Source organism: Eptatretus burgeri, chromosome 2 (assembly GCF_056783735.1).
Source record: "Eptatretus burgeri isolate ZD-2024b chromosome 2, Ebu_testis_v1, whole genome shotgun sequence".
NCBI classification, from domain to species: domain Eukaryota; kingdom Metazoa; phylum Chordata; class Myxini; order Myxiniformes; family Myxinidae; genus Eptatretus; species Eptatretus burgeri.
Genome location: NC_140962.1, coordinates 139,306,230 through 139,333,433, shown reverse-complemented (window position 1 = coordinate 139,333,433; position 27,204 = coordinate 139,306,230). Strand labels below are relative to the sequence as shown.

The 27,204-nt window shown below is 43.2% G+C and overlaps 1 protein-coding gene across 1 annotated transcript; it reads right to left on the bottom strand.

Moving 5' to 3' along the window:
- Positions 1 to 999: 999 nt before the first annotated feature.
- Positions 1,000 to 25,511, bottom strand: LOC147033300 (5'-AMP-activated serine/threonine-protein kinase catalytic subunit alpha-like). The gene is made up of 14 exons (XM_085851373.1): positions 25,415 to 25,511; positions 24,619 to 24,674; positions 24,443 to 24,529; positions 21,528 to 21,566; positions 21,143 to 21,191; positions 18,790 to 18,855; positions 17,408 to 17,478; positions 17,213 to 17,269; positions 11,227 to 11,463; positions 6,456 to 6,578; positions 6,193 to 6,271; positions 2,042 to 2,205; positions 1,218 to 1,323; positions 1,000 to 1,062 (listed from the first exon to the last, which is right to left on the bottom strand). Exons 1-14 carry the CDS (start codon positions 25,509 to 25,511, stop codon positions 1,046 to 1,048), a joined length of 1,248 nt encoding a protein of 415 aa, XP_085707499.1. The 3' UTR covers positions 1,000 to 1,045.
- Positions 25,512 to 27,204: the final 1,693 nt, after the last annotated feature.

Here is a 27,204-nt window from a genome sequence, read left to right as displayed (position 1 = left end):
AGGAAGGGGGGAGAGAGGGAGGGGGAGAGGGAGGCGGAGGTGGAGAGGGAGGGGAGGGGGAGAGTGAGGGGAGGGGGTGAGTGAGGGGAGGGGAGAGGAAGGGGAAGTGAGGGGAGGGCGGAGAGTGAGGGGAAGTGAGGGGAGAGGGAGGGGGAGGAAGGGGGAGAGAGGGAGTGGGGAGAGGGAGTGGGGAGAGGGAAGGGGAGGGGGAAGGGGAGGGGGGGGGAAGGGGAGGGGGAAGGGGAGGGGGAAGGGGAGGGGGAAGGGGAGGGGTAAGGGAGGGGAAGTGAGGGGGAGGGAGGAGAGGAGGGGAAGTGAGGGGAGAGAGGGAAGGGGGAGAGGAAAGGGGGAGAGGGAAGGGGAGTGAGGGGGAGAGAAAATGGGGAGAGGGAGAGGGAGGTGGGAGAGGGAAGGAGTGATAGGGAAGGGGGAGAGGGAAGGGGGGAGGGAAGGGGGAAAAGGGGAGTGAGTGAGGAGGAGGAGGAAGTACAACAAAGTTAGACTGCTTCTAGAAGGGGTTTATATTTAATAAATATGTCGGTAATTGTTCTATTTTTATATTTAAACGTATGAGTAGTTGCATTTAACACATTAACCAAAACAAAGGGCAATATCATCGGTTGAAAGCAAAATACAACACGTGAAGTTTTACCAGATCACCGACATGGTGTGTGGATGATTTTCCAAATGACGATTCCCGGTGGAGTCAGGCCAACTGTCGAGCCAATGGGTTTTCCCAGGAACGTTTCAGACCCATGCACACAGACAGCTTCATCAACATTTCTAATGTATCGGGTTTCTTGTGCAGCTTCTCCCCAACACAACAGAAGGTTTTGAAGCTGTTTTCACCAAGTAAAGAAGAAAGAAAAGGAGGAGAGTCTCACAGCTGGTCCTCATGTCAAACAATTTCGAAATCTTTTTTAAAAGAGAAACTCGACTGGGTTTTGGAATTCAGAAAAGGAAACTTGTCAACAACAATTAATATTAAAAACACTGAACGAACCATTTTGATGTCATGTTGAAAGTGTCGGAAGAGTCGAGGCTGCTATTCATCTGGCTCGCCTGTGTGGAGACAATAAGTAAATAAGTGTGATGACATAGTGTGGAAAATCATGGTTTTATTTTGTGATGAAGAAGAACCTTTTCATCCTCCTCCAGAGAAACTCGAGTCCAAATAAGGAACTCTTCAAATTCCCCTGATTATTCAATCCTCCCACCTTGACGTCTTAAACATCGAGGCTTGAGTCTCTTAAAGAATCTGCGCAGACGTTGCCAAGTTCCTCTGCGCGTCACCTGAATCTCCAGTGAGGGTTTGGGTGTCTCCTATTGTGGAAACAAAAATCACATGAATTATCTTGAAAAAACGAACTCTGTACTCAGCAAGAACGATACAATCACACAGCTCCGGAATTCACATATTACCCTCGAGAGGGGATTGTATTTGGGTCCATTTGTTAGTTTGTCTGTCTGTCTGCACAGAATATGTTCTTGTCGGCCACAAACACCACCTGGTGATCGCCATTGTTACATACATGTTATCTTTTTTTCTCTATAAAGTATGACAATTACAATGTGAGCACGTCGTTGAAGTACGTACTATGGGAATGCAAGTCTGTCTTTAAAGGATGTCCTATTAACATTGTGTGTCCGTCTCCAAAATACACGTGATTGGAACGTGAATCCAAACAATGAACCAGAAAAGGTATGTTTGGCCGCTGTATTAACATAATCATACGTCGGTCATGAATACACCATCTATAAACCACACAAACACAAACACACAAACACACAAACACACAAACACCACACAAAACGAGTCTTGGTGAGAGCCTGCAATCTCTGATTGCTCTTTTCACTTCCATTGTCGAAATGCACAACAACACAAAAACATAAAAATTATCACGAAGAAGAAATGAAAATGTTCTGTTGTTTTTGATCAATTCACTTTGAAATCTTCAGCAGAAAAATCGAAAATGTTTCACAACTTCACATCACAACACAACAAACATTAATTCACCATCATGAGGTACAAGGTGTTTACCTCTTCCTGGACAGGTAATGACACTGATTCTGATTCTGGATTGCCATGAACACAATCACTCCTGAAAATATGTATTGATTCAATGTTCTCATAATTAATTTCCATTCCAGCAACTCCTTCATGGACTCTTTTCTCTTCAACAACAACCTTGGGAGGGAGGGATTCTGAGAGGAGGTCGAATGAGAACAAAAACAAAATTACAGGAGTGAGAATTCCTTCACATGTGATATTTTCTAAATCTAAAAATGGTAAAACTCTGCAAAAATTTTTTTGATGAAACGCTGTCAAACTCGAACTTGTCTACAACTTATCATAATAAAGCCGTGAACAAAGTCTCAGGTGAATATGTTAAAGGGTTTGGGGAGAAAAGGCTGAAAAACCACAGGTGGGATGGACAGACGGAGAGAAAACGTGTCGTCCCCTCCGGTGAACGAGCATGGGGTTTTTATTTCTTGTCATAAATTCTCATCATGGTGATTGCACACACTCAGGTGATGTGATCACATCATAATCATTGCTGAATTTCTAAATAAGATTTCACTTCAAACACTCAATGTCTCCATAAAGTGGACACTTACAGCGACACCTCCATGACACAGATGAAGAAACAGCATCATGACAATATCTCTGGTGTGAGGACAAGGTTCACCAAAGAACTTGTTCCTCATGAATCGATCAATGAGCCACACGGTGATCATCACTCCAACATCTTATGACCTGATCAGATGTAATATAAGATATCGATACCATCCCGGCTTTTAACACATATTTCTACAAGTTGATCATTTCTTGTATTGAGAGCCCTGTTAAGTGTAGCCATTGTTGGTACACTCAACAAAAGCAAGTCGGTCGTTCAAGTCCTTTCAAAAAAAAGAGATTTTCCTTAAATTTTGCTGAATACGTGAATGATGGAAGAAGAAAAATTAATCAGGGGTAAAATTGGGATTCTCAATGGCAAATTAAACAAATGATGAGTGATGATGTTCACTCCTTCATGAAGAGAACGCAAGCTATCGCCGGTATCATGGCCAAGTTCCAAATTCCGACCGAAACTACTGCTCAGAAGGTGACGGAAAACCACCAAATATAACCCTTGCTGAAGAAGTTGCTTCGATGACACCGACGCTCTGTGATGAGTGTGGACCATCAGTGAAAGAGGGAGATAGAGAGACAGAGATCAGACAATGAAGTTCACAATTGGCATCCCATGACATTCAAGGCAACAGAGAGGGTGTGTAGTGAGAAAGTAAATCAGGCATTTGCTGAAAGAAAACCAAAATCAGGCAGGAAGTGGGAAGGAGGAAGCATGGGGAAGATGTCAAATCTCAACAATGTGTTCGTGATCGCGTTGAGCAGTGAAGTGTAAAGGAAGAGTCATTGAGAGTGAACACTGAAAAAAATCGGGGGTCTGTGGATTCCAGATCATGACATCTCCTCCGCCCTTGGGCTGTGTCATTGGGCTGGATTCTCATTACAAACTGGTGGGAATGGCTCTTTCCTTGGTCTTTTTCCTTGTCGGCCTTACACCGGCAGCTTTCAAATTACTTTCTCATCTCCGAGCCACACTTTGATCCTGTTTTTTACCTCCTTGACTACCAGGCTTGTGCAGTTATGAAACTCTGTGAGGGTCAGACCAATGAAAGATCTTGGTTGGTCAGAATCCCAGGTGCCTTTAAGGTCTTGCAATGACTCGGGGACATCGTCGTCCATACTGTTTATCAACACCTTTGAGGACACCAAAATTGAAATAGATTGATTATGGTTGGCGTGTAACAGATTGAGAGATAACTGACAGCCTCTGACTATTTACAAAGACACCATCGAATCAGAGAACAATAGACCTGTTCAATTAACTCCACAAAGATGTTGGAGATGTTAATGAGGGATCAGATCGCGAAACATTTTGGTAAATTTTAACGATATGCATGCAGTCATTCATCATGGATTAAAGGGAGGTCATGTTAATTTTTTATTTGGGTTCCATGAAGCAGTTTCTGATTGGATAAAAGAGGGGTAATGGATGTGGTCTATCTCGATTTTCAGAAGGTACTGGATAAGGCACCACAAAGAGAGTTGTCAGACATAGTAAGGTGAGGGCTGGCGGAGTGGTTCGTCAGGTGACTGACTGGATTGAATGCCGCCATGGTGATCGGAACCATCAAATAGTTCTGACTGACAGGACGTAAGTCGTGCGGTATCCCAGGGATCGGTATTTGGACCATTATTATTCAACATTTACATCGATCATTTGTACCGTGGTGTTCGGTGTTGGATTATTAATTGGCAGATAACATGAAGCTTTGAAGTCAGGTTGAGAGCAGAGAGGGAGGTGATGAGCTTATAAAAAGTCAAATTGTTTTAACACATTCAGCAAAAGATTGGCAGATTCAGTTTAACCGTTTGAAGCCTGAGCTCCTTGGACTTTTGGCTTCCCCACCCTGGACTCCCTGGAGAAAAATCTGGCTGTTCAGGTATGTGGAGGTTTGAATCGCGGCTGGTAAAACAGCCGCTTGGGTTCAAAGGGCTAACGTAACAAATGTGAAGGGCTGGGGATGGGAAAGAATCATAAAAGTGTGGATTACATGCGATAAGGGGCAATCTTGGAACATGTCATAGAGGACCTAGGGGTGGTCATAGATATGGGGGCGGGGGTAAGCAAACTGGCAGTGCCAAGTAGGAAGAGCAAATCGGGTTTTTGTTTGTATTTACAGGGGGTTCAATTATAATTAATCAAAAGAGGTGGTTTGAACATTGTATCGGAGTTTAGTGAGGTCTCATCTCCAATATTAAGTGCACTTTTGGTCACCACATCTGAAGACGGACTTGACTGCCTCAGAGAGGGGTCAGTGTACGATGACAATGTTGATTCTGTGACTCGATAGACAAAGCTATGAACAGTGAATGAAGGAGAGAGGACTTGAGACATTATAAAGGAGATTACAAAGGGATCTCATAGAGATTTTTCTTTTTTCTGCACAGGAGTGGGCTCAGACAAGAGCAAGGTCGGTTGAAGAGTGGGACAAAAATCAAGGCAGAAAATAAATAGAACAAGAGGAACGGGAGGATGGGAGGACACACTGAAACGAGCAAGAAAAGATGGTTAGGGATCAGATAGGTCATTTATGCAGGAACAAAACTGTGCCCAAAACACTGCCTTGGGGAACTCCAGCCTCCATTGGAAGAGGGTAGGAGAGGCTTCCATTGATTTCAACCCACTGACTGCATGAAAGTGAAGAGTCCAGGAAGGAAGGCGGCCTCCGATACCAAAGCCAGAGAGCTGTGTAAACAATGCAGAATGACAGACTGTATCAAATGCCCGAGAAATGTCCAGAGAGACGGTCCGAATTACAGATTTGGCACCTCCAAGTACTGCTCAGATGGGAGAAGAAGCATATCCGGAGTTGAGGGACCAGGACGGAATCCAAACTGATGGTTGGAGATCAAGGTGTTTGAAAGCAGGATGGACTGGACCACAGCAATAATGATGGATTCCATGACTTTGCTTGCAATTGTAAACAAGCTCACTGACCTATCGTTGGTCGGTTGTGTAGGCTTAATGGACTGAATTGCCTCCTACTGCATCAAAGTTCCTTGTGTTTCTTTGTTGTGTGTATCCCAGTGAACAAGATTCATTGCAAATAGATTCCTCTTCCAGCAAGTCAATTCTCCCAAATAATTAGAAAATGTGATAAAACGATATCTTTTTGACAATTGGAATGGAAAAGAAAATCTACCTTTGAAAGTACATGCTTTAAGAGAGTCACAGAAAGGATCAAATGATAATCAAATCATGCGTGCACCAACTTCTGAAAATTACTTCTCGATTGTGAGTTCTCGGAAGAGTTCCCCTCTTCCTGTTGTCATGGAGAAAACACGGCTGTCACCGAAATTAACTCCAAAATGGGCAGTGGGGTTAATAGCGCCACGTCTGGTGGAAGCCGGTGTTACACATCCTGTTCTTTATCTTATTATTTGTTGTGATTAATAAAAATTTCTTACAAAAATGACAAAGTGCTTTTTCCAAGACTGTGACGCAGTACATTACCGACCCAAGGTGGGCTGAGAAGGGTACTCTGGCTCAGAGGGCAGGAGTGCCCGCTAGTATTTCCAAATATGCATCCATCGAAAAACCAAATGAGAGCACAACTTACCATTGACGCCGTTACATTGACCGTTGTTTCTCCAAGGTGTTCCTGGAAAATTCTCAAACCATGGGTGGTCCATTATTTCCTGAAGACAAAACGTTGTGCAATAAATTTTCGGAATCATAGAAAAACACCGCTTAACCTCATATCCCCCTCAAAATACCACAGCGAGAACACAACACAAGATTGGTGGCCCAGACCGTACTGCCGAACTCGTTTGTGAATTCAAAATAAAATCTCCAAAACTGCCTCTCATTGTGGTCACCGACCTGCATGGAGATCCTCTTTGCTGGATTTTCACAAATCATGGACAACAAGAGGGAGGTACATGATTTGCTCAGCATTGCTGGAGGATGGTATGGAGTCAACTCTTCGAAGGGTGACTCGATTTTCTGTAATGAGATGGTACAGGCACCAAATGATTCATCACCATCCACAGTTAACATTCACACTCACATTGAGAAATAAAAAACATGACACAAGAAGCCCCATTCCAATTATGTCGAAGATAATTTTCAGAGGAAAAAATTAAATGTTCTCTTTCTTTAAAATCTTGGATCAAGAAAAACGTTACTTAGTTGGGAACAAATTGGGGAAATGAAAAAATATATAAATTGAGGAAATTACTCAAAAGGAAGGTGATAAGGGTTGAAGTTCATCACACAGATCGGCAAGTAGCAGTCCCTTCACCCTCTGCAGATGTGGATAAAATCACAAGGTGGTCCAACACGTGGAACATGTCTTTCAAGCCTGAAAAATCTCACACTCTCACAATGTCTCTCTGAAAGGACCATCTGGAACACCCCCCCCCCATCCACTTTCTCAACAATCCTCTTGAAGAAGTTCTTTCATTCAAGCTTCTGGGTCTCACGATCTGCCATGATCTTTCCTGGGAAAGCAACATTTCCAAACTGGCCTTCAAAGCCAGTCACTGACTGGGCATCCTCCGTCGTGCAAGGTCTTTCCTTGGCACACCTGAGCTCCTGACCACATTCAAAGCCTTTTGTCCACAGCCTGAGAGAGGACCGCTCTCCCCTCTGGGTTGGTGCTCCTGCCTCTCACCTTTCTCGGCTTCACACTGTGGAAACCAAAGCATTTAGGACCATTGGTATCTCCCACGATGAGGCTGAGTCAGTGGGTCACTCATTCTCTCACCACAGGCAGGTCGGTGATCTTTGTCTTCCACCATCTCCTCTCCAGCCTCGCCCCCCCACTCCAGCTCTGTCACAGATATGTCCCCTTCCCCAACCCCCCCCCCACCTCTTATTTCCACAGGGTGCTCAAGGTCCGCCAGCAACGCACTTCTGGTAAAACTACGAAAATCAAGAATCACTGCTCACATTCACTCTTTCATTCCTCTTTTTTCCTGCCTTTGGAACAAACCCCACACTCTCTTCAATCCCACTCTTCCCTCCAGGTCTTCCAACCAGCTGTTCAGCAGAATCTCATGTCTTCCCCCATCTAAAACCACGATCTTTTCTAGCCCTGCTCATTCATCACAAACCCACCAAATTCAAATTCCCTGCTTTCCTTCCTGATAGTCCCTTTTATGTGGGGACCTGAAAGTTCATGTTGTGTCCATCTTGTTTACCCTGTGTGCCCTGTTTTGTCATTACCTCTCCCAGCCCTCTTGTCTCCTGCTCCCCTTGTTGTACTTTCTGTGTGTTCGCTCTCACACGAGCCTCGACAGTGTACATAAAAAAAACAACAAAAGGTAGGTTATGGAATTACGAATGGAATGAGAAGATCATTTCAGAAAAGTATTGATGGGAAAAGGGAGGGGGATTAGAAGGGGTATGTTTGGAGCATTTTGGGAAGGAAAGCGAATGAAGAGAAAATTTCGCCTCATTTTTGGAAATAATTAATACATTTGACAAGGATGTCTTGCACATAATTTAATTCAGAACATTTAAACTTTAAAAAATACAAAGCAGCAATAATACTGCTGTTTACAAATGAAGATGTTTTTGATGTTAACTGTTGTTAAGGTTGTAAGTATAGGGGGAGGAGAGTTGGGAACCCCCCACCCCCAGGAGGGGCAAGACACATGCACGTAGGGTAAAAGCAAGTTATGCCGGAGTATTCTGTTGCACAATTAAGTTATATCGTGGGTATGTTGTGTTAATTTGGGGTATTCAGGTTTATTTCTTTTAAAGTTTGATGTGCCTTTGGGAAAACAAATCAAAGACTTGTATGCATTCATTAACAAAAATCATGAAAAAAAATTCAGAGCGTGAAGCATCACCAACTCCAAACAGACACAACCCAGAGATTCTCTGTCACTGGGCGCTGCAGAATCCGGCCAAAACCATGTCAGAAAATTGGAATTTCGCCAACACTTTATAAAAGGTTGTGTGGCATCTTTCACATACTTCACATATAAATAAATATATACTGTCAGAACACTCCAATCGCGGTCTCGTTATTCACAGAGCCCGCGTATTCACGGATCATACAGTGTGTCCTGCTTCCACATTCGTGCATTCACGTTTTATATTTTTATTTTTTATTTTGTTTTTATTTTTTACACTTTAGGACTTGTCTCCTCGATCCACCACCACTGATATTATTTCAGCCTGAAAATTCTTCCACAGAAAACTGCTCTCTCTCTCTCTCTCTCTCTCTCTCTCGTATGCACAGATTAATCCCATCTTGTCATCAATTATCTTACCATCCTCCCGCTCGTGCTTCTCTGATCCTCAGGTGAGGCTGTTGCTTTATTTAAAACAACTTGCATTCTCCTTCTGGAAGGCAAATCCGACTGAATGCAACCTCAGAGCAATCCACAAAGCCCACAACAAGTGTGTGTTTACCCTCAGGAGAGCGAGAAAACAACATTTGTCCAATCTCAAAAATGAACTTTCAAACTTGTTTCCCTCCTCTAAAACCTGGTGGCACCTTTTCAAGTCTATCTCTGGTGTTTGCTCCCGTTCCATCCTTTTCCTCTCTTCAAATGGCACCACAGCCGATTCCACTCGTGAGAAGGCTGAATGCCTCAAAACCTTTTGTCCCAAACCTCTTCCTCTCTGTTCCCAATGTAGATATAGCGTGTTAATGGGGATAGGTGTGCATAGCGAATGCGAGTCAGACCAAGTTCGTGTTCTTTCCTTCTTTGACACCGTCATCTCAAACCATTTCCCATAAAAGGCACACAAAGACACATCACGAGGTCCCCACATCCTTCATTTTGCGGAAAAATTGTGGAGAATCCCACACAATCAGCTCGAGTAAGGAAGGGAATATTAAGGCCACGTGCCAGCTGCCCCCAAAAGGAAGCTATCCATCCAATCTGACAGGTGAGCACTAATCTCCGAGCCCCACCCATTTCTGGAATAAAATATCCGGAAAGTTTACTCCACCAATCAGGCACTATTGCTGGGTCAAAAGACAGGAATCGACCAATGACAATCTAGGAGGGTCTTGACCACCCCCGCAAGTCCTGCACCAATGAAGAGTTGCGAAGTCGAGGGGTAATGGAGGGGGTGGGAAAAGGAAAAATTAAGGATGGAATGCACAAAGCACAGAGAGAGAATTTTGGTAACAGCGTTGAACAGCTTTTCCCTCACCGACCCTCTTTCACACTCGAAAGAAAACTTTTCCCGACACTTCTTCATGTTTTGACTTTTCCAACTTTCATTTCTTGACATTCTTCTGACCTTTTTGACTTTCCATTCCCATCTTCCATACTTTCCATGGCTTTCACCCAGCCACTGACACACACTTCGAACCCGGCGCAGATTCACATCATCCTGTTGTCGCAACGGGACCACCACAAGAGCTCGATACACCGCACGAGATCCCTGCCAACAATGCCGACAATCATGTTTTGTCGAAGGAACATCCAGCCACCCCGCATGACCGGGACCCTGAGAGATTGGAGGAAATAGTCCAGGAGGGAGTGTGCGGAAGGCAAACCTGAACCTCTGAGCAGAGGTTGACCACAGCTTCAAACAGGATTGCAGAAGGTGTGTAGAGGTGCGTAAAAGACCCAACACTACTTCTTTCTCACCATCATTTCTCACCCCTTTCCTCGCATTCTTTCCTTTCCTTGGGTTTCTGGATCCATTTCACGTAAAGGTGCAAAGTAATTGTTTAAGGCATCGAAGGATGGGAATATCGCACAGTGGATAAAAGATCGTGTACATGTTCCTGTAAATTTCTGAATTTAGCTTTCCTTGCCTTTCCTGAAGTCTCTCACCATTTCCCCATTTGAATTACCAAAACACCATTTCTCCCACCAATTTTCTGCTTGTGTAACATATTAATGAAGGACGTGATATCGTATCATGACTTTTTGACTGCTGGGGTTTGATCTGAAATAGCGCTCCTGGGATTGGACCAAGTGAAGAATTGGTCTGATACACGAGAGCGTGTGGCGTGTAACACTCATTCGCTCGGTCAATTAGTAGTCATTGCACAGTCACAGTCGCGGTTCCCCATCCATTTCATTCATCTCACAAGTACGGTAAACCAACCCTGGGCACAAAGATACAGCCGGAGGTGAGTGTTGGAGACGGTGTTCGTGGTCTTTTGATGGACACGTTGGGCTTTCAAAGTTTTCTGACCCATGTCCGTAACAACATAAAGGAGAAAGGAAATGGGTCAGTGACATTTAGGAGGTGGGGAGTTGCGGTGTATAGCCAGCGTGGTTGTGGCTTCTGTATCATCTTTATATTTTGAACCACCATTAGAGGGTGTTGGGGATCATTTACATTTCCAATCAATGTCAATGTCAGAAAAATGTTTCTGGAAAATGAACAGAAGCTCTTTTTGCAAATAAAGGAGAGGGGGAAAGGGAGGGGAAGGGAATGCAGAGATGTCCAATTGAAGAAAATAAAAATTAATCAACGGAAGAAAGGGGTTTGGATGGATAAGTGAAAAATAAATCAAGGGAGGTGAGAGAGGGGAGATGTTTCAGAGGAGTTTTGAGGATGAGAGAAGGGGAGAGGTCAGAAGCAACAAAACAAAAAAAATTTAAGTCACAACATCCATGATGGTAATGATAAAAATGATGATGAGAGGAAATGTAGAAATGCTCACCAGTAATTCTGTGTTCGAAAAGGGATATTTTTTCGTCAACAAGCAGTGCAGCATGATTCCACTTGCCCAAACATCAACTGGAGGACCTTCATATTCTCCCCCCCTCAGGATTTCTGGAGCCGCAAACGATATTGTCCCAACTTTTCCTTTAAGCCGCTCACCCGGGACAAAACACCTGGCAAGACCGAAGTCAGCCACTTTCAGTACCCCTTGTGGGCTATAAAGCAGGTTTTCGGGCTGGAGAGAGGATAAAAACAGAGATGGCTTTGTTAAAGTGGTATAATATCAATTTGTAAAAATCATGGCACAAAGATGACGACATAACAAACTACAAACAGACATAACCCAGAGATTCTCTGTCACTGGGTGTTGCTCAAGCCGGCCAAAACCATGTCAGAAAATTGGAATTTCGCCAACACTTTTAAAAAGGTTGTGTGGCATCTTTCACATCTATAAGTAAGAGTTGGCAGATGGTGCAGCTTGGTTGAGTCCTCCTCTGACGTCACAGCACCTCGGTGATGAAACACTTCTGGCAGAGAATTGGGTTGATTGTGTGAACGTGGATCCACTTCAGTCCGTGATCAAAGCTGCCTGGATGTCAGATCAATTGGATGTATTGTTACCTCTGAGCTCTGTTGTCAGTTCTTAAATTTAATAAATTTGCACAGATTATTGTCCAAAGTGCTGACAACATGACACTTTAAAAAAAGAATTTCACATTCTGAAACTTGTTTGAGCTCAAGATCTATCTGATGAAGGATAAAAGTAGATATCACCCAAAGTTGGATTTTCAAGCTGACAGGATGGCCTAGAGGTATGCACACTTGCCTCTACGTTGCGGAGCCTGGGTTTGAATCCTGACCCAGCTTTCAAATGTCATCCCAGTATTTCACAGGCAGAATGATTCATCAATATGTGTGCCGTACTTCGGACTGTCATTAAACATCAATCTCATCTGTCGGTCTTCATTGGTGAACACAAAGACCCACGGTGTCCTTCACAAAGTGTAGTTGAGCTATCGCTGCACCCTGAACAAATTACAAATTCCTGCCCCAACCTACAGAGGGGAGGGATTCAATCAGTGGCACAGCCATGTCCTCAGTCATGATGCTACCCTGCAGCCTTGTGCTGTATATGAAAGAAGAAGGTGGATTTACAGGGTATCTCACCTGCAGCTGCAAGGTTTAAAATGACACTCATAAATTTTAATGTACATATGGGACAGTCAAAATGTCGCATGACCTCCCACAAATTGCAACAAAAGTAAACTCAACAGATTTTGATTCCTGGATATGTCCTCAGTGAAAGAAAAAAATTCCTATGGGATCCTCCCGGGGGAAAGTCTTGAAATCATGGAAATCCAATATGGCCACCACCCGGTTTCAGGGAAAATTAGAAAATTGTGAAGATTGATATTTTAATCCGTAAATATTTGTTTTTCTGCATTCTAATTGTTTCTAGTTCTGTTCAGTGTATTGATAAACAAGACTAATTCTTAAAAAGTGAAATGTTTTGAGGGTAAAATAAAAAAATTATAGCTTTTTTGTCAAAAAATGTCAATTTTTGTCCCGAAAAAAAAAAATTACCTGATACTGATTTTGGCTCCTGGACCAAAAAAAAAAAGAAATGTTGAAGACACAAGATGAAATCAAGTCGATGGCAATACAGTATAATTAGGTAAATCATTGAAACATGACAAAATTCATAATTCCACTCGGGGCAATCACATCTGCCTGACGAAGGTTTCGAAATGAAAATGAAAATTTGCATTAAACTCAGAAACTACATCCATTATAAACTTACTATACATGTTGAGAAAAATCAAGCGTATTAAATTTAGAACTCGACAATGTCGTCATCATCCTCATCATTGTCACATGGAGTGTTTGTGCAGCCAGAGCCCCTGCAGCTTCCACAAGCTGGAGTGCACTCGATGTTGTGCTTCTTGCATGTGCATCTCATGGTGCTACATTCAGCCTGGCAGTTGCACCTAATGACACGTAACATCTTTTCAGGAGCTGGAGCTATTAATGTCTGAAGTGGCACAAAACCCTCGTCACTCTTCTGCCAACCCCAGTCTGTCGGAAGAAGTTCATCTGCACATCCCTTCCATTCTTGGACTTGCAGAATCACGCGCAGGCTGTGATACTTTGCTGCTTCCGATGATGGTGGTAACGTCTGTGGTTGCACATGAGAGGAGCTCCCAGCCACCTTGTCCCAGTACCGCTGATACCGGAGGGTGTCCAGGGTGTCAGCTGACTTTCCGTTGAAAATAATTATCACCAATGTTTTTTCTCCTGCATCTGCCACATCACATGCGGAAGCTGGATATGTATCAAAAACCTTGGCCTGCTCAAGAAATGTGTTGTTTGCTTTGAACTTTTTGAGAGAAGCTCCATTTCCAATCCCATGAAGACGAGATGTCGTGTCGCACCCAAGAACTGCATGTCGAAACAGTATGTGCTTGCACATGTCTGTACCAATCATTTTCTTTGTAGCCTTGATGTTCCAGATGCGAGGCTTCTTCGTGTTCTTCTATGGCTTGGGACAAAAGTGGAGGTGATGGGATTCTAAGCTTGCATGGTAGCATAGGAGGACGAGGAGATCTGTGTCATCACCAACTAACACAGTGTTGGTGAGAGTAGCCGACTGCACGGACTTCAGTACAATCAGGAGATCAGCATCCCCTGAGGCATCTCACAGTTCTTCTTCTGAAGCTCTTCACTCAACATAAAAATGAATCACTGTTTATTCTGTCTCTTGGCAAGAAACTGTTCCTTCTTCATTGTGAGATGCATGTCAGCTGTAAATGTCACAGTCGTGCCAGTATTCCCTTTAGACCATCTCTGGTGTGTCATGTCCTTCGTGTTGGTACTCTCATAACCATCAAACACGACTATGGCATTATCCGTACTTCTTCGTTACATAATCAGTGTACTGGTGGCATATCTCTCTGTATGTAGATCCACGAGACCATGGAATGCGTTGAACAAGTGCCCCGCCATCCAAAACATACTGTTGCCCATCATTGGGGATATCGGCTGGGACATCGGATCCAAGAAGATCCCAGATGGCATCAGCAAAGACTGGCTTGTGTGCTGCTCGGAGTGAAGAGAGGAATCAAAGAGGGCTGGTGGATAGCTGCACAGTTCATATTTGAAGGCCGACTCCAGTTCTTCTGCTGTCTGTGCAACAGTGATTAGTCTCTGGAAGAGGAGTTGTGGGTCAACCTGGACTTGCTCTCCATCAATCTTGACAGATGACTTCATGCCGAGGGTGACAACTTGGTGTTTCCTCTTAAATATGTACTCGGCAGGTGTTTTCCCATCCATAGATTTCAATATTTTGGCTCCTACAGCATGTGCTGTATCGACGTTGATGGTGGGGTGTGCATGAACTCCAGTGGCAATGTTCCTCAGACATGGATCACTACTGAATGGATTCCGTTCCTGTAAATACTGAAGAGCTGAGAGTGTGTCCTTCCAGTCACGAGATTGTCTTGCCTTGGCCATGTCCTTCTTCTGCTCTCCAGTGTTGTAGTTCAAACCTGTGAGCTCCTGCATTGCCTGGTTTATTTCTGCACAGGCAGGCATTGATAGTAGCCATACCAGCCGTTGTTGCTCTGTCATTCCTCGCCCTTGTGTGAGCCCCCCGCTGGTCTTCAAACTTCTCATCAGAACTTGTTCGATGATCCGGTCAGATGAAAGACCTGCCCACAGGGGATCACTTCGTCGAACCACAAGGAACCCCTCATCAAAACGTTGTTGGACATTGGGATATTGAGTTTTGAGGTTGGACATCTGCTGCAGATACACCCTCCCAGATTTGGCATACAGGTTGTGGCCCGAGGCTGCCAGGTAAGGCAACATTTCCTGGATGACATGAAGATGTAGTGCTCAGATCTCAGTGCACTCTGCCCAGATGTATTTGCGAAGAATGTCTAGCATGTCCATATACTGAACCCAGAGCGCTGAAGTTCTGGAAGATATCTTTGCAGACTCGGAATGCTTCTGAAGGTGGTCTTTGATTCGTTTCAAGACGTCAGACTTGCATACTTCTTCCACAGACTGGGGTTGGCAGAAGTGTGACGAGGGTTTTGTGCCACTTCAGACATCAACAGCTCCAGCTCCTGAAAAGATGTTACGTGTCATTAGGTGCAACTGCCAGGCTGAATGTAGCACCATGAGATGCACATGCAAGAAGCGCAACATCGAGTGCACTCCAGCTTGTGGAAGCTGCAGGGGCTCTGGCTGCACAAACACTCCATGTGACAATGATGAGGATGATGACGACATTGTCGAGTTCTCACTTTAATATGCTTGAATTTTCTCAACATGTATAGTAGTTTATAATGGATGTAGTTTCTGAATTTAATGCGAATTTTCATTTTCATTTTGAAACCTTCGTCAGGCAGATGTGATTGCCCCAATTGGAATTGTGAATTTTGTCATGTTTCAATGATTTACATAATTATATTGTATTGCCATAGACTTGATTTCATCTTGTGTCTTCAACGTTTCTTTTTTTTTTTTGTCCAGGAGCCAAAATCAGTATCAGGTTAAAAAAAAAAATTCGGGTCAAAAAATTGACATTTTTCGACAAAAAAGCTATAATTTTTTATTTTACCTTCAATACATTTCACTTTTTTATCATCATACTTGTATAGCAATATACTGATCATAACTAGAAACAATTAGAATGCAGAAAAACATATATTTACATATTAAAATATCAATCTTTACAATTTTCTCATTTTCCCCGAAGCCGGGTGGCGGCCATATTACATTTCCATGATTTCAGGATTTTCCCCCCGTAGGATCCCTTAGGACTGTTTTTCTGTCACTGAGGACATATCCAGAATCAAAACATGTTGAGTTTGCTTTTGTTGCAATTTGTGCAAGGTTGACCAAATATTTCTGTGAAAATGCCTGTACTAATACCATACTACTTCACTGTGGTGTCAGATTTTCATTAAATATCAGCACACTTAATGTTCAAAACGTTCCTTGAGCTTTTCTTCTCGACACGGAAAACATGCTCAATTTCCCGAACTCGTCATACCAGGGAGTGAAATATATGGTGTCATTCAATCATTCGCAGGACTGTGCCATGTCTCCAGGTTAAAATTGCAAGTTCCAAAGTAGTGGAGAGGAAAGCAGACGTCTACGCATGTTTTTATCGACAAATATCAAAATACTTTCAGAGAATTGGTGAATTTTAATGTGAAATATGATCATTTTCACTTCCAAATAACATTACTGCAGGAAGTTTCATTTCTGATCCCCTGAATACTTCAAGTTATAAAATCCAGCGAATAAAAACTCGAATTTTGAAATGATCGATCAACATATGATGAACACTCAGAATTGGTCAGACTTGAAGAAGTGGATCTGGGTGGATGAACAATGCACAATATTCCTCAAGGAATCGCCCACTCTGCCTTAAGGACACCATAGGATCTTTAACGACCACCAACTAATGGCAGCAGATGGGACCTCCAGTTTAACGTGCATCTAAGGGATGGACTGTACATTGATGAATCACCATGCTTGTGAAACACCGCGATGAGAGTTTAGACCTGGGTCAGAATTCAAACCCAGGCGAGATGACTCAGAGGCTAAATATCGGTATCTCGAGGGCACCCTTCCAGCCCCAAAGAATATTGAAGTTTATTTAATGAATTCCTGTTGAAACGCAGCACCACGAAATACGAGATTTATATTACGAGTGAAAATGTTCCACTCAATCTGCAAAGATTAATGAAAATGAAATTTCAATGTTCAGGTGACATTGATGAATGGTGAACTTCCAGACGTTCCAGTTGTTAAAAGTAACGTCTGTATGTTCAACATATGAACTAAAGTTTTGTAAATTTCTGTGTGTGTAAGAATCAGAGATTTGAGGAAAAAAATCTGCGAATTATGTGATGAAAATACAATCATGAAATGAACCGAGAAAAAAAACATCCCGGTGTCTGGATTCTTACCTTTATGTCAGAATGCACAATGTTCTGATCATGGATGTGTGCAAGTGCAGAAACAGTCTGGAAAAGTTCAAAAGCACATGATGAGATTCCTTTTGAAATGAAAGATCAAACTCATTCACAATTATTTTGTTTCCTGTTCAATACAACATTTCAAACCGGACATGTGCATCACACTTGTGAACACGATTCACTCACCTGGTACATTATCGGCCAAGCGAATTGTTCAGACAGAGGGTCATTTCGAGAGACGAAATCATGGAGCGTTTCTGCAAACAAAACTCATCATGAGACTTCACAGAAACAAATAAATACAAGGCATGTACAAGTGAAGTGATAATATATTAAGTGATTTTTCACCATTGAGTGATCTAATAAGGATAGAAATAACATAGACATCGAACGATATCTCAACAAGTTTTGGATGAATTCGGACAAGACTTCGTGGATGAGTTGGGGAGGTGACAAGAACAAGCCGATTCAATTTTGGTTTCGTTCCGGATGAAGATCCGTCCGATCATTGGAAGAAAAATTGTTAACAGTTCAGCCTGGCGTCGGTATGTCCTCTACAGAGTGCTGTTCTCATTTCTTTGTGTCATCCAAGAACTTATATCGTGAACTTTAGATACAATTGTGCAGAAATAACTCACCAAAACGAGTGAGTTCACAGAACATAATTATCCCCTGTCGTGTTCAAGTCTTTTCTTCAATTTTAATAAAATAATGATTTGAAAGATAGTTTTAAAATCCACAAGTTTATCACTCCTAAAGCAGTCTTACACATCACACTTAAACACTGAAATAAGACGACATTGAGTCACAGTTTAGAAGATGGAGGCTTCATTGATCACCATAGAATGCAGCATCAATCGGCTTCGGACACAGCCATGTGACGGTCTCTTCTTCACCCCCGATACTGCACCTCTCACATGCCGTGCCCTCATGCTATGTATCATGTTTATAGAGCAGGTTCTTGGAAGTATTATGAAGACAATTTGCATTCTACAGCGTTCAAATGTACAATTCAATTCCAATAAAGGTTCAGAGAGGTTTAAAGGTGGATAAAATGATTAATTCTGGATTACACCACCATTTTACCGAGTATCGATTACATCATCCTGTCTGACATGTTAAATCAGTTTGCGACCTTTTGTTTGTGTCCTTCATCATGTCCTTAAAAACACTAAGTTTCCTGTTTGGAATGATTTTTAATTTTGTTTGAGTGCCAGGCAGGACGGCAGAGTAAAAAAAGATCATCTCACTCCTCTCTACACATGTGTGATCGGAACAAATTCAGAGCCAACGTGAAACAAAACGACAGACTTGTCTTCACATTGATGTTCAGATTCGTGTTCAAAATAAAACATTCAATTTAAATGAGTTGTTCCTCCGTCATAAATGATGATCATAAACTGATGAGGCAGACAGATGGACGGACATGGACCAAATGCTTAACCCCGCTTTTCACTTTGTGTGCACGGGGTAATTATTACAGATTTTAAATTGATTACGATGTTCAAGTGTGAGATAATGAACACAAACATCACCAAATAACAGAAGGAGGATTGAAAAAGCCTTACCCCCATCAACAAACTCCATTGTTAAGGCTGCGCAGTCACTCAAAACTTGAAAACGAAACACTTTCACTGCACAGGGACAGCGGGATGGAACAAATGAAAACAATGTTGAAACGGGTCATCAGAACACAAGACTTAGTTGATCCATGTTACCTTTGGTGTCGTTTATTTAATACCAGCAAATACAACCCGTTACGTTACTGAGGGGGAGATTAAGTGGAGGGGGTAAGGAGAGATGGGAGAGAGGGGATGGAGGAGGGAGAGAAAGAGAGAGAGGGAGAGGAGAGACGGGAAAAGGGGAGGGAGGAGGGAGAAAGAGAAAGGAGGGAGAAAGGAGGGAGGGAGAGGAGAGAGAGGAGGGGTGGGAAGAGAAAGGGAAGGGAGGAAGCTGGGTTGAGGGAGGGGAAAGTAAGGAAAGGAAGGAAAGGAAGAGTGAGATAGGGGGCTGGAGGAGGGACACCTCACCAAATGTCACAATACACTCCGAGTCAGGGGGAGACAAGCAGGATGGGAAGGAGAGGAGGCGGGAGGTGGGGAGGGGGTTTGGAAGGAGATATGCGTGAGAGGAGGAGTTCTTAAAATGCATTTGATAGTGGGTCTTGTGGAGAAGTGGGGAGGGGGTAGTTCAGAGTTGAACAAAATGGGGTACGATAAAACAGCACCTGAACACAGCATGCGGAAACCGCTGGAAGATGTAAGGGTAAGGGGGGAGGAGAGGGGAGGGGTTTGGGTCCAGGTAAGCGTGAGGGTCGGAGAAGGGAAGGCAATATGATGGCAAGGGAAGGCAGCGTGAAGAGAGGGAAGAAAGTCAGGGTGAGGGGAAGGGAAGGTGGCATGGGGGCAGGGAAGAGAACAAAACATTAGGGGAGGGGTAGGCAAGGGTGATTAAATGTGCCCAAACAGCAACATCTTCTTTTTAACCACCAGGTTCCATATAAAACCACTGTTAACCTGTTAACCACTGTTAACCACTAACACCTAAGAGCGAGAGCGTGCATATCTCTCAGCTCTCCTGCCGTGATGTGGCAATTCACTGCTTTGTATAATAACTAAAAACATTTTTTACTCATTGTAATCATCTCATTTATTTCGTTTCCTCCCTCCGGAAATGTCCCCAAACAGAACCGAGCCGACAGATCACCATCGAAGCTTGAAGAGCGCTCACCAAATGCCAAAACCACTGAAGCAAGAAATGCAACGAAACAGTTGAAGAAACTTTTAAAAACAAAACAGTGTTTTTATAGGTATTTATCTCTGCTGAAGTGAAGGGTCGTATAATGAAAGAAGATGGTACAAATCGGGGAAATGTGGTGAAAATAAAATTTCACATTTTCAGCGAATGAATCACCACCCGACAATCCGCCGGAGGCAATGTACGGACAAAACGCAGACGAATGAGCCCTCAAGTGTGTTCAAGTTGATCGATATATTCAGTGACACTGCGAGTATTACAGAGTGCTCACCAAGTGGCTTAAGCACTCCAGTGAAACGGTTGATGAATCATGGCTGATGAAGCAAGCGATTGCCGATCAGTGTTGTCATCACCATGCATCCGGAGACGACTGGAATGTCAAGCGATGTCCGAATTGGACAAGCGAACACTTTTTTTAGCAATCAAAACTGCTGTTGAAATCAATAAAGAAGTTTAAATTTTGAAATTCGGCTGGGATTAAGAGATTCTTGAGCTTATGTCATGTGCATTAATTAAATAAAGCCATGAACGCTGGCATCTCTGGGTGTTCACAACCATTGCCATGAATCCATTGATTTGTAGGTTTGATGATCAGACATTCAATGTAATGTGAGTGAGGAAAGTGAAAAAAAAAACTTTCCATTAACAAATTGTTGCAGCCTATTCCAAGTCGAGGCGTTGTTGAGCAGGACAAAAAATATGGTGGCTTCAGACTATTGTGAGCTGAAAGAGGGCGGATCAAGATGGTGCACCACTATTTTTGTAAGGCTTATTTTGTTGTGATATTCAGTGTTTACCCCATAAATTATCTTCAAAGGGGTGTTTAAATTAACCCAAACACCCAATTTTCATGAATGTACTCCCTCCGAGATCCCTTCGTGTGCATGCAAAGTTTGGGGCCGCAAGGTTTCATGGTTTTGGAATTATGGAGGAGACGGGTAGACGAACTTACGGACACACACTGACATTTATTATTTTAGATTGTCAGTCAATGGTTCCTCATACTGTGTGAACATTTGTTCTGTCATTCATTGGGTTTCCAGTCTCGACGACTCAGCAATACCTGTGCTGTGTTAAGAAACAATGAGAACAAACTGCAAGAGTCAGAGCCATCACCAAAATCGATGTAAAAGCTCAAGGAAAGGGTGCAATGCACACACTCACCAATGTTTGGATGATCAACCTGCAGTAACATTCTCCCTTCATCAGAGAGCTGAAAAACAAAAACAAATGGATTAAACTTGTCAATAATAGGCAATCATTTTTTCAAGACTTTAATTCATCTCATATAAAGTAAGTGAACCAGTTAAAAATTTACAGAAGGAGATGCTGAGGAGCCTCGGGGAACAGGAATCCCAAATATCGAAACTGATGATCTTTCTGGAGGACACTCAGGAACATCCACCATTTTGCTGCCATTTCCGTTACCTCTGTAGATTCTCACATGATTACGTGTGGGTTTAAACGTCACAAACAGCCTGTATAGTCCCAATGGCCGGTTGTGTTCCATGTAAATGGTCCTACATTCACCCCATTCCCATAAACTCACCATTTGCCAATTATCTCTCTCCATGCACTTCACAGCAACCTGGGGAAGGAACAGCGAACATATGGAACAATCTCATGTTATAACCTGACAACAAAACATGATAAAGCAGGAAACGAGCACAATGTTGGTCTCTATTGATATACAATGATTGTAAATGTCCACCGCATGTTACGATGAATTGGATCAGATGATGTAATCCTGACATTGTTTCATTGATGGTGTTCAGTTTCAATCAGTGTGTGTTCCATCAATAAGAAGTTTACCCTTGCACACTCAAACATGCTCTAATAGATGTAATCTTTCTTGCCACCATCAATTCGGAATCTGCTTTCGTGGAGTGTTGAGACGAGTGTCGTGGAATTTTCTGAAACACTTCTCTGTTATGATTGTGGTAACCATAGTCCATGGGCCCAGGCATATATCGGTACCATCTGAGGAAACCAAACTTTAGGGCTACTAAGTTATTGGTAGGGACTATATGATTATTTCAATATGTGATAACCGTTCCAGAAGAGCAGCTTAGTGTATGTATTTTGCATTTTTACCATTTTACCATTCTGAGATATTGACGTTTTGGGAAACATAAAAAAAAACCAAGGACGACTGGGAGGAAGTGCAGAGCTGAAGTCCACGCAGGAGGAAGCAGACACTCGAATGCTTCTGCATGCAGCAGAGGCTGTGTACAAGGCTGTGGTGATCACTGCCAAGATACAGATGTCCTCGTGCTGTGTCTTGCCTTCAATAAGGACATCCCATGGCCCGTGTCTCAGAAGTGTTGTACGCAAACCCGCACACGGTTCCTAGACATTGACAAGCTTGCGAGATCGATGGGAGACAGTGTCTGTGATGCCCTGGTTGGACTGCACGTGTTCTCCGGTTGTGATACAGTCAGTGCCTCTGCAGGCCGGGGAAAGATGGGCACCCTGAAGCAAATTAAGTCGGATAAGACCGACCAAGAGGCCTTCCATCAGCTCGGTCATTCATGGGAAGTCTCCACCGAGCTCTTTCAGAAGCTGCAAGAGGTCACCTGCCACATGTACGTGCCGTCTACCAACACCATGAAAGTCAATGAACTCCGACATCAACTCTTCTGTGCCAGACTTGGAGAGATAAAGTCCAGTCAGCTTCCACCATATGAAGACTGCCTCTTCATGCACGTCCTCCGTGCAAACCACCAGGCTGCTATTTGGAGGCGCTGTCTGCAATGCCAACCCTATGTTGCAAGTCCCAAGGGTTGAGGATGGACCAGTGGTGATGACGGGAAGCTGGCCATCGAGTGGATGCAGCGTTCTCCAGCACCGGATGCCGTGTTGCAACTGCTTTCCTGCAAGTGTGGACTGTCGTGCAAACTCCCAGACTGCACGTGCTTTGCCAATAGCCTGAAGTGCACTGACATGTGCAAGTTGCGAACCTGCAGGAACCAGCCCGCTGATGTCGAGGAAGAGGTTGTAGACCTCGAGGATTCTGATGCTGATAACAGTGATGAAGACGAGACTACTGATCCATGATGTGAATGTTTTGGCATAATCACAAGGACATTCATGGCTACAAATATACATGAGTAAAACATAGTACATAAACATGCCACAGTAGGCGTGGTGAAATTTGGGTTATCCGTAAATTTCATATTTTGGACGCTTGTTGGAACTCGGGTAGGGGAAGGGCAATTCCTTTAACTGTAGGAAAAACTTGTAAAATGTTCATAAATGTTTTCCTCATTCAACATGTGCATGTTGTGGGCTACTGCGGTTCAGTATCACTACCCAGGGTACTTGTGTGACAATATTATAAATTAAAATGCACTGAAAATCACTAATCAACAACATTTTGATCGGCCCTATTGTTCACCCCTTTCTGCCATAAAACAAATTCTGCCTTCAGGAATGACAGAAAGGATTATTCGGATGGTATAAATAAAGCATTTCAGACATGTATTTGTGGTTTGCAGTTCATTCTCGCCCCATGTGGAAACACCAATTGCATCATTAGTGAATGTTTCTGAGTTTTCCTTTTCGCTTTCATGATGCGGAGGGTGGGTACATTCCAGAGATGATAACTACCAATAAGCTGCCAGTCTGCAATGGTTATCACATAAAAATATGACATATATATATATATATATATATATATATATATATATATATATATATATATATATACACCAATAAAAAAATCATAACTGGGATTGGTTTCCTGAGATAGTACCAACAAGTGGAATTTCTGCCCCAGGCCCATGGACGAAGAATACAAACACATCAAAAAAAAACGTTAAAATATCCGTTTCAAGATATTTATTCAGGAAAAAACGATTAAGTGTTAAGTGGAGACGGATTTCTTTATTAAACCAAACTTGATTTTCTCATTCTGTGGACGGACGTTGAAGCACTCAAGAAAGCACTCCACTCAAAACCGTCCACATGGAACGGCAGGCTTGGCAAGCGCTAGCAAGCTGCTTGGGAACTGAACACACTGTGGTTGTTCAGCTTTGCTCATTCCATTGTGACGTAGATTGACTGATTGAAAGATATCTTGGACAATCAAAACTCAACAAAATTACAACACGTGATCATTTGTAAATCTGTTTCATCAATAAATATCCGAATATTTACAATTCAATGTTTGTTCTGTTCATTTGACCTTTACATGTGAATTTACACCAATAAACGTCGAGACTCTGAGAGACTTTGGTTGGTTGACGACTCCTTGTATCTCGACGTCATGTCCTGTCAGTCCTTGGAATGGATTACACCGAGGAACGAATGAATTACACCGAGGAACGAATGAATGAATTACACCGAGGAACGAATGAATTACACCGAGGAACGAATGAATGAATTACACCGAAGAACGAATGAATGAATTACACCGAGGAACGAATGAATGAGTGAAAGCGAACAAACCGCTCACATTCTTACCTGAGTCCCAGATTCCAGGTGTGTCCCTTTATATACAGTCCCAAAGGCTCCTGCTCCAAGTTTTTGGATAATTTCCAGGTTCGGAACCTGTAAGAAAACATAGAAACCTCATTCCACTCCGAGAGGACTTTCTATAAGAGGGAAGGAAACAATAAAATATAAAAATAATATTTCACATTGTGTCCGTGTGGAGGATGAACCTGGGGGTTGTACACAAGGTGAACATGAACACCTGGGGAAGAGAATCAAGAGGAAATGGAACATCTGGTTCACCTTGGGCATCTCGTTGGGATAACCCTCGTCCCGCCTCCAAACGTTCACCTCATGATTGTCCGGATCGTTCTCGTAAAATGGAGATTGATGACTTCTATTCTCCTGAGGTAAAACCTCAATTCGTCTCATGGTGAAATATTAAATCAACAGAAGCGAAAACACCGAGAGAACCTTTTTGATCGTCTCCACAAGAGAGAGAAACAATGACGAACAATGAACCTCATTCCCTGGTGACGAATGGGAACGCCCCCTTCATTGTTCGTCATAATGGGCCGTTAAAAATTAAATAATCCTTGTGGGGGCGGGGCGAGGCGGGGTGTGGGGGCGGGGCGAGACGGGGCGTGGGGGCGGGGCGAGGCGGGGTGTGGGGGCGGGGCGAGGCGGGGTGTTGGGGCGGGGCGAGACGGGGCGTGGGGGCGGAGCCAATGGAGGATTTTTGAAATGGAAGTCCAGAAATCAAGGGAATATCACCCCAATTTCCCACGGTTTGTGCTTCTGACGACGAAAATACGAAAACCTCCATATTTGTTGTTATTTAAAATAAAAAGGGTATTTCCGTGTTCATGTGGAAGAGTTTCACCCACGAGCAAAGATCTTTGGTGATCCGTGGACGACGGAACTTCCAAGTTCCAACCAATGACAGTGGAATATAATGTGACGTCAGAGGAATTGATTCACCAATCCAAATACAGTACCTACTGTACACTGCACTGTACAGTGTGTACTGATGGTAACTTGTAACAAGTAAGCCATGTCTGTTTTTTACCAACACAGGTCCGGTGCTCAGTAAAGCCATGAGAAGGAGCGGCGGGAAAAAGAAACACAGAAAGGCTCTCGTACTATGTTCCATGTCGGTGTAATTAAGAACAGTATCTCTCGTTCCAGTGACAGGAGACCTCGTGTTCCACAAGTGAGGGAAACAATTTGTGAGGAATCTCAAGGTGGTCCCGCTGTTGATGATATAAAAGAACAATTTCTTCGTGGAATTGAAAGTGAAGTTCAGAGAGATGGTGGATCACAATCACAAGGCCATGAACTCTCACAGAACATTGAGAGCCCCTCAAATTCCAATGTGTAAACTATGACGTCACCAAGTCTCTGAAATTCCAATGTGTAAACTATGACGTCACCAGGTCTCTGAAATTCCAACCCAGACAGAAGAAGAAACCTGTGAGAGAGAGGAGGCCATCAGGAATATCCGAAAGAACTTCCTTCTGATCGACAGGGTCACAAATTTCACACAAACATCTTCAGTTTCAAAATGTCGAACGGTGAAACTGGCCCAGTCCTTGATGAATATTATATTAATAAACCATCACTCCGTCTGTCTGTCTCGTTGGGACGTTGTGTGGAGGTGACTGTCATGGCTGATTCTTGCCTCGTCCTCCCTTGTGCTGATTTGTGTTTCCACACTCCCCATTTCGTTCCTGTGTGTTCGTGTTTTTTTGTTTGTGAGGTTTCCCCATGTTTCCCCTCTGTGTTCATGTGTTTTTGTTTGTGAGGTTTCCCCGTGTTTCCCCTGTGTGTTTATGTGTTTTTGTTTGTGAGGTTTCCCCGTGTTTCCCCTCTGTGTTCGTGTGTTTTTGTTTGTGGGGTTTTCCCTCTGTTTCCCCTCTGTGTTCATGTGTTTTTGTTTGTGAGGTTTCCCCATGTTTCCCCTCTGTATTTGTGTGTTTTTGTTGGTGAGGTTTTCCCATGTTTCCCCTCTGTATTCGTGTGTTTTTGTTTGTGAGGTTTCCCCATGTTTCCCCTCTGTGTTCGTGTGTTTTTGTTTGTGAGGTTTTCCCATGTTTCCCCTCTGTATTCGTGTGTTTTTGTTTGTGAGGTTTCCCCATGTTTCCACTCTGTATTCGTGTGTTTTTGTTTGTGAGGTTTTCCCATGTTTCCACTCTGTATTCGTGTGTTTTTGCATGTGAGGTTTCCCCGTGTTTCCCCTCTGTGTTCGTGTGTTTTTGTATGTGAGGTTTTCCCGTGTTTCCCCTGTGTGTTCGTGTGTTTTTCTTTGTGAGGTTTCCCCGTGTTTCCCCTCTGTGTTCGTGTGTTTTTCTTTGTGAGGTTTTCCCGTGTTTCCCCTGTGTGTTCGTGTGTTTTTCTTTGTGAGGTTTCCCCATGTTTCCACTCTGTGTTCATGTGTTTTTGTTTGTGAGTTTTCCCCGTCTTTCCCCTCTGTGTTTGTGTGTTTTTGTTTGTGAGGTTTCCCCGTGTTTCCCCTCTGTGTTCGTGTGTTTTTGTTTGTGAGATTTCCCCATGTTTCCCCTCTGTGTTCATGTGTTTTTGTTTGTGAGGTTTCCCCGTGTTTCCCCTGTGTGTTCATGTGTTTTTGTTGGTGAGGTTTTCCCATGTTTCCCCTCTGTATTCGTGTGTTTTTGTTTGTGAGGTTTCCCCATGTTTCCACTCTGTATTCGTGTGTTTTTGTTTGTGAGGTTTTCCCATGTTTCCCCTCTGTATTCGTGTGTTTTTGTTTGTGAGGTTTCCCCATGTTTCCACTC

Excerpts from the sequence above, each read along its gene's own strand:
- LOC147033300 (XM_085851373.1), bottom strand. The coding sequence starts at position 25,511 with ATGGCTTTACTGAGCACCGGACCTGTGTTGGTAAAAAACAGACATGGC. Across the intron at positions 21,567-24,442 it reads ACCTGGAATCTGGGACTCAG|GTTGCTGTGAAGTGCATGGA; the intron begins GTAAGAATGTGA and ends TTCCTTCCCCAG. Across the intron at positions 2,206-6,192 it reads TCAATGTAACGGCGTCAATG|AATCCCTCCCTCCCAAGGTT; the intron begins GTAAGTTGTGCT and ends ACCTCCTCTCAG.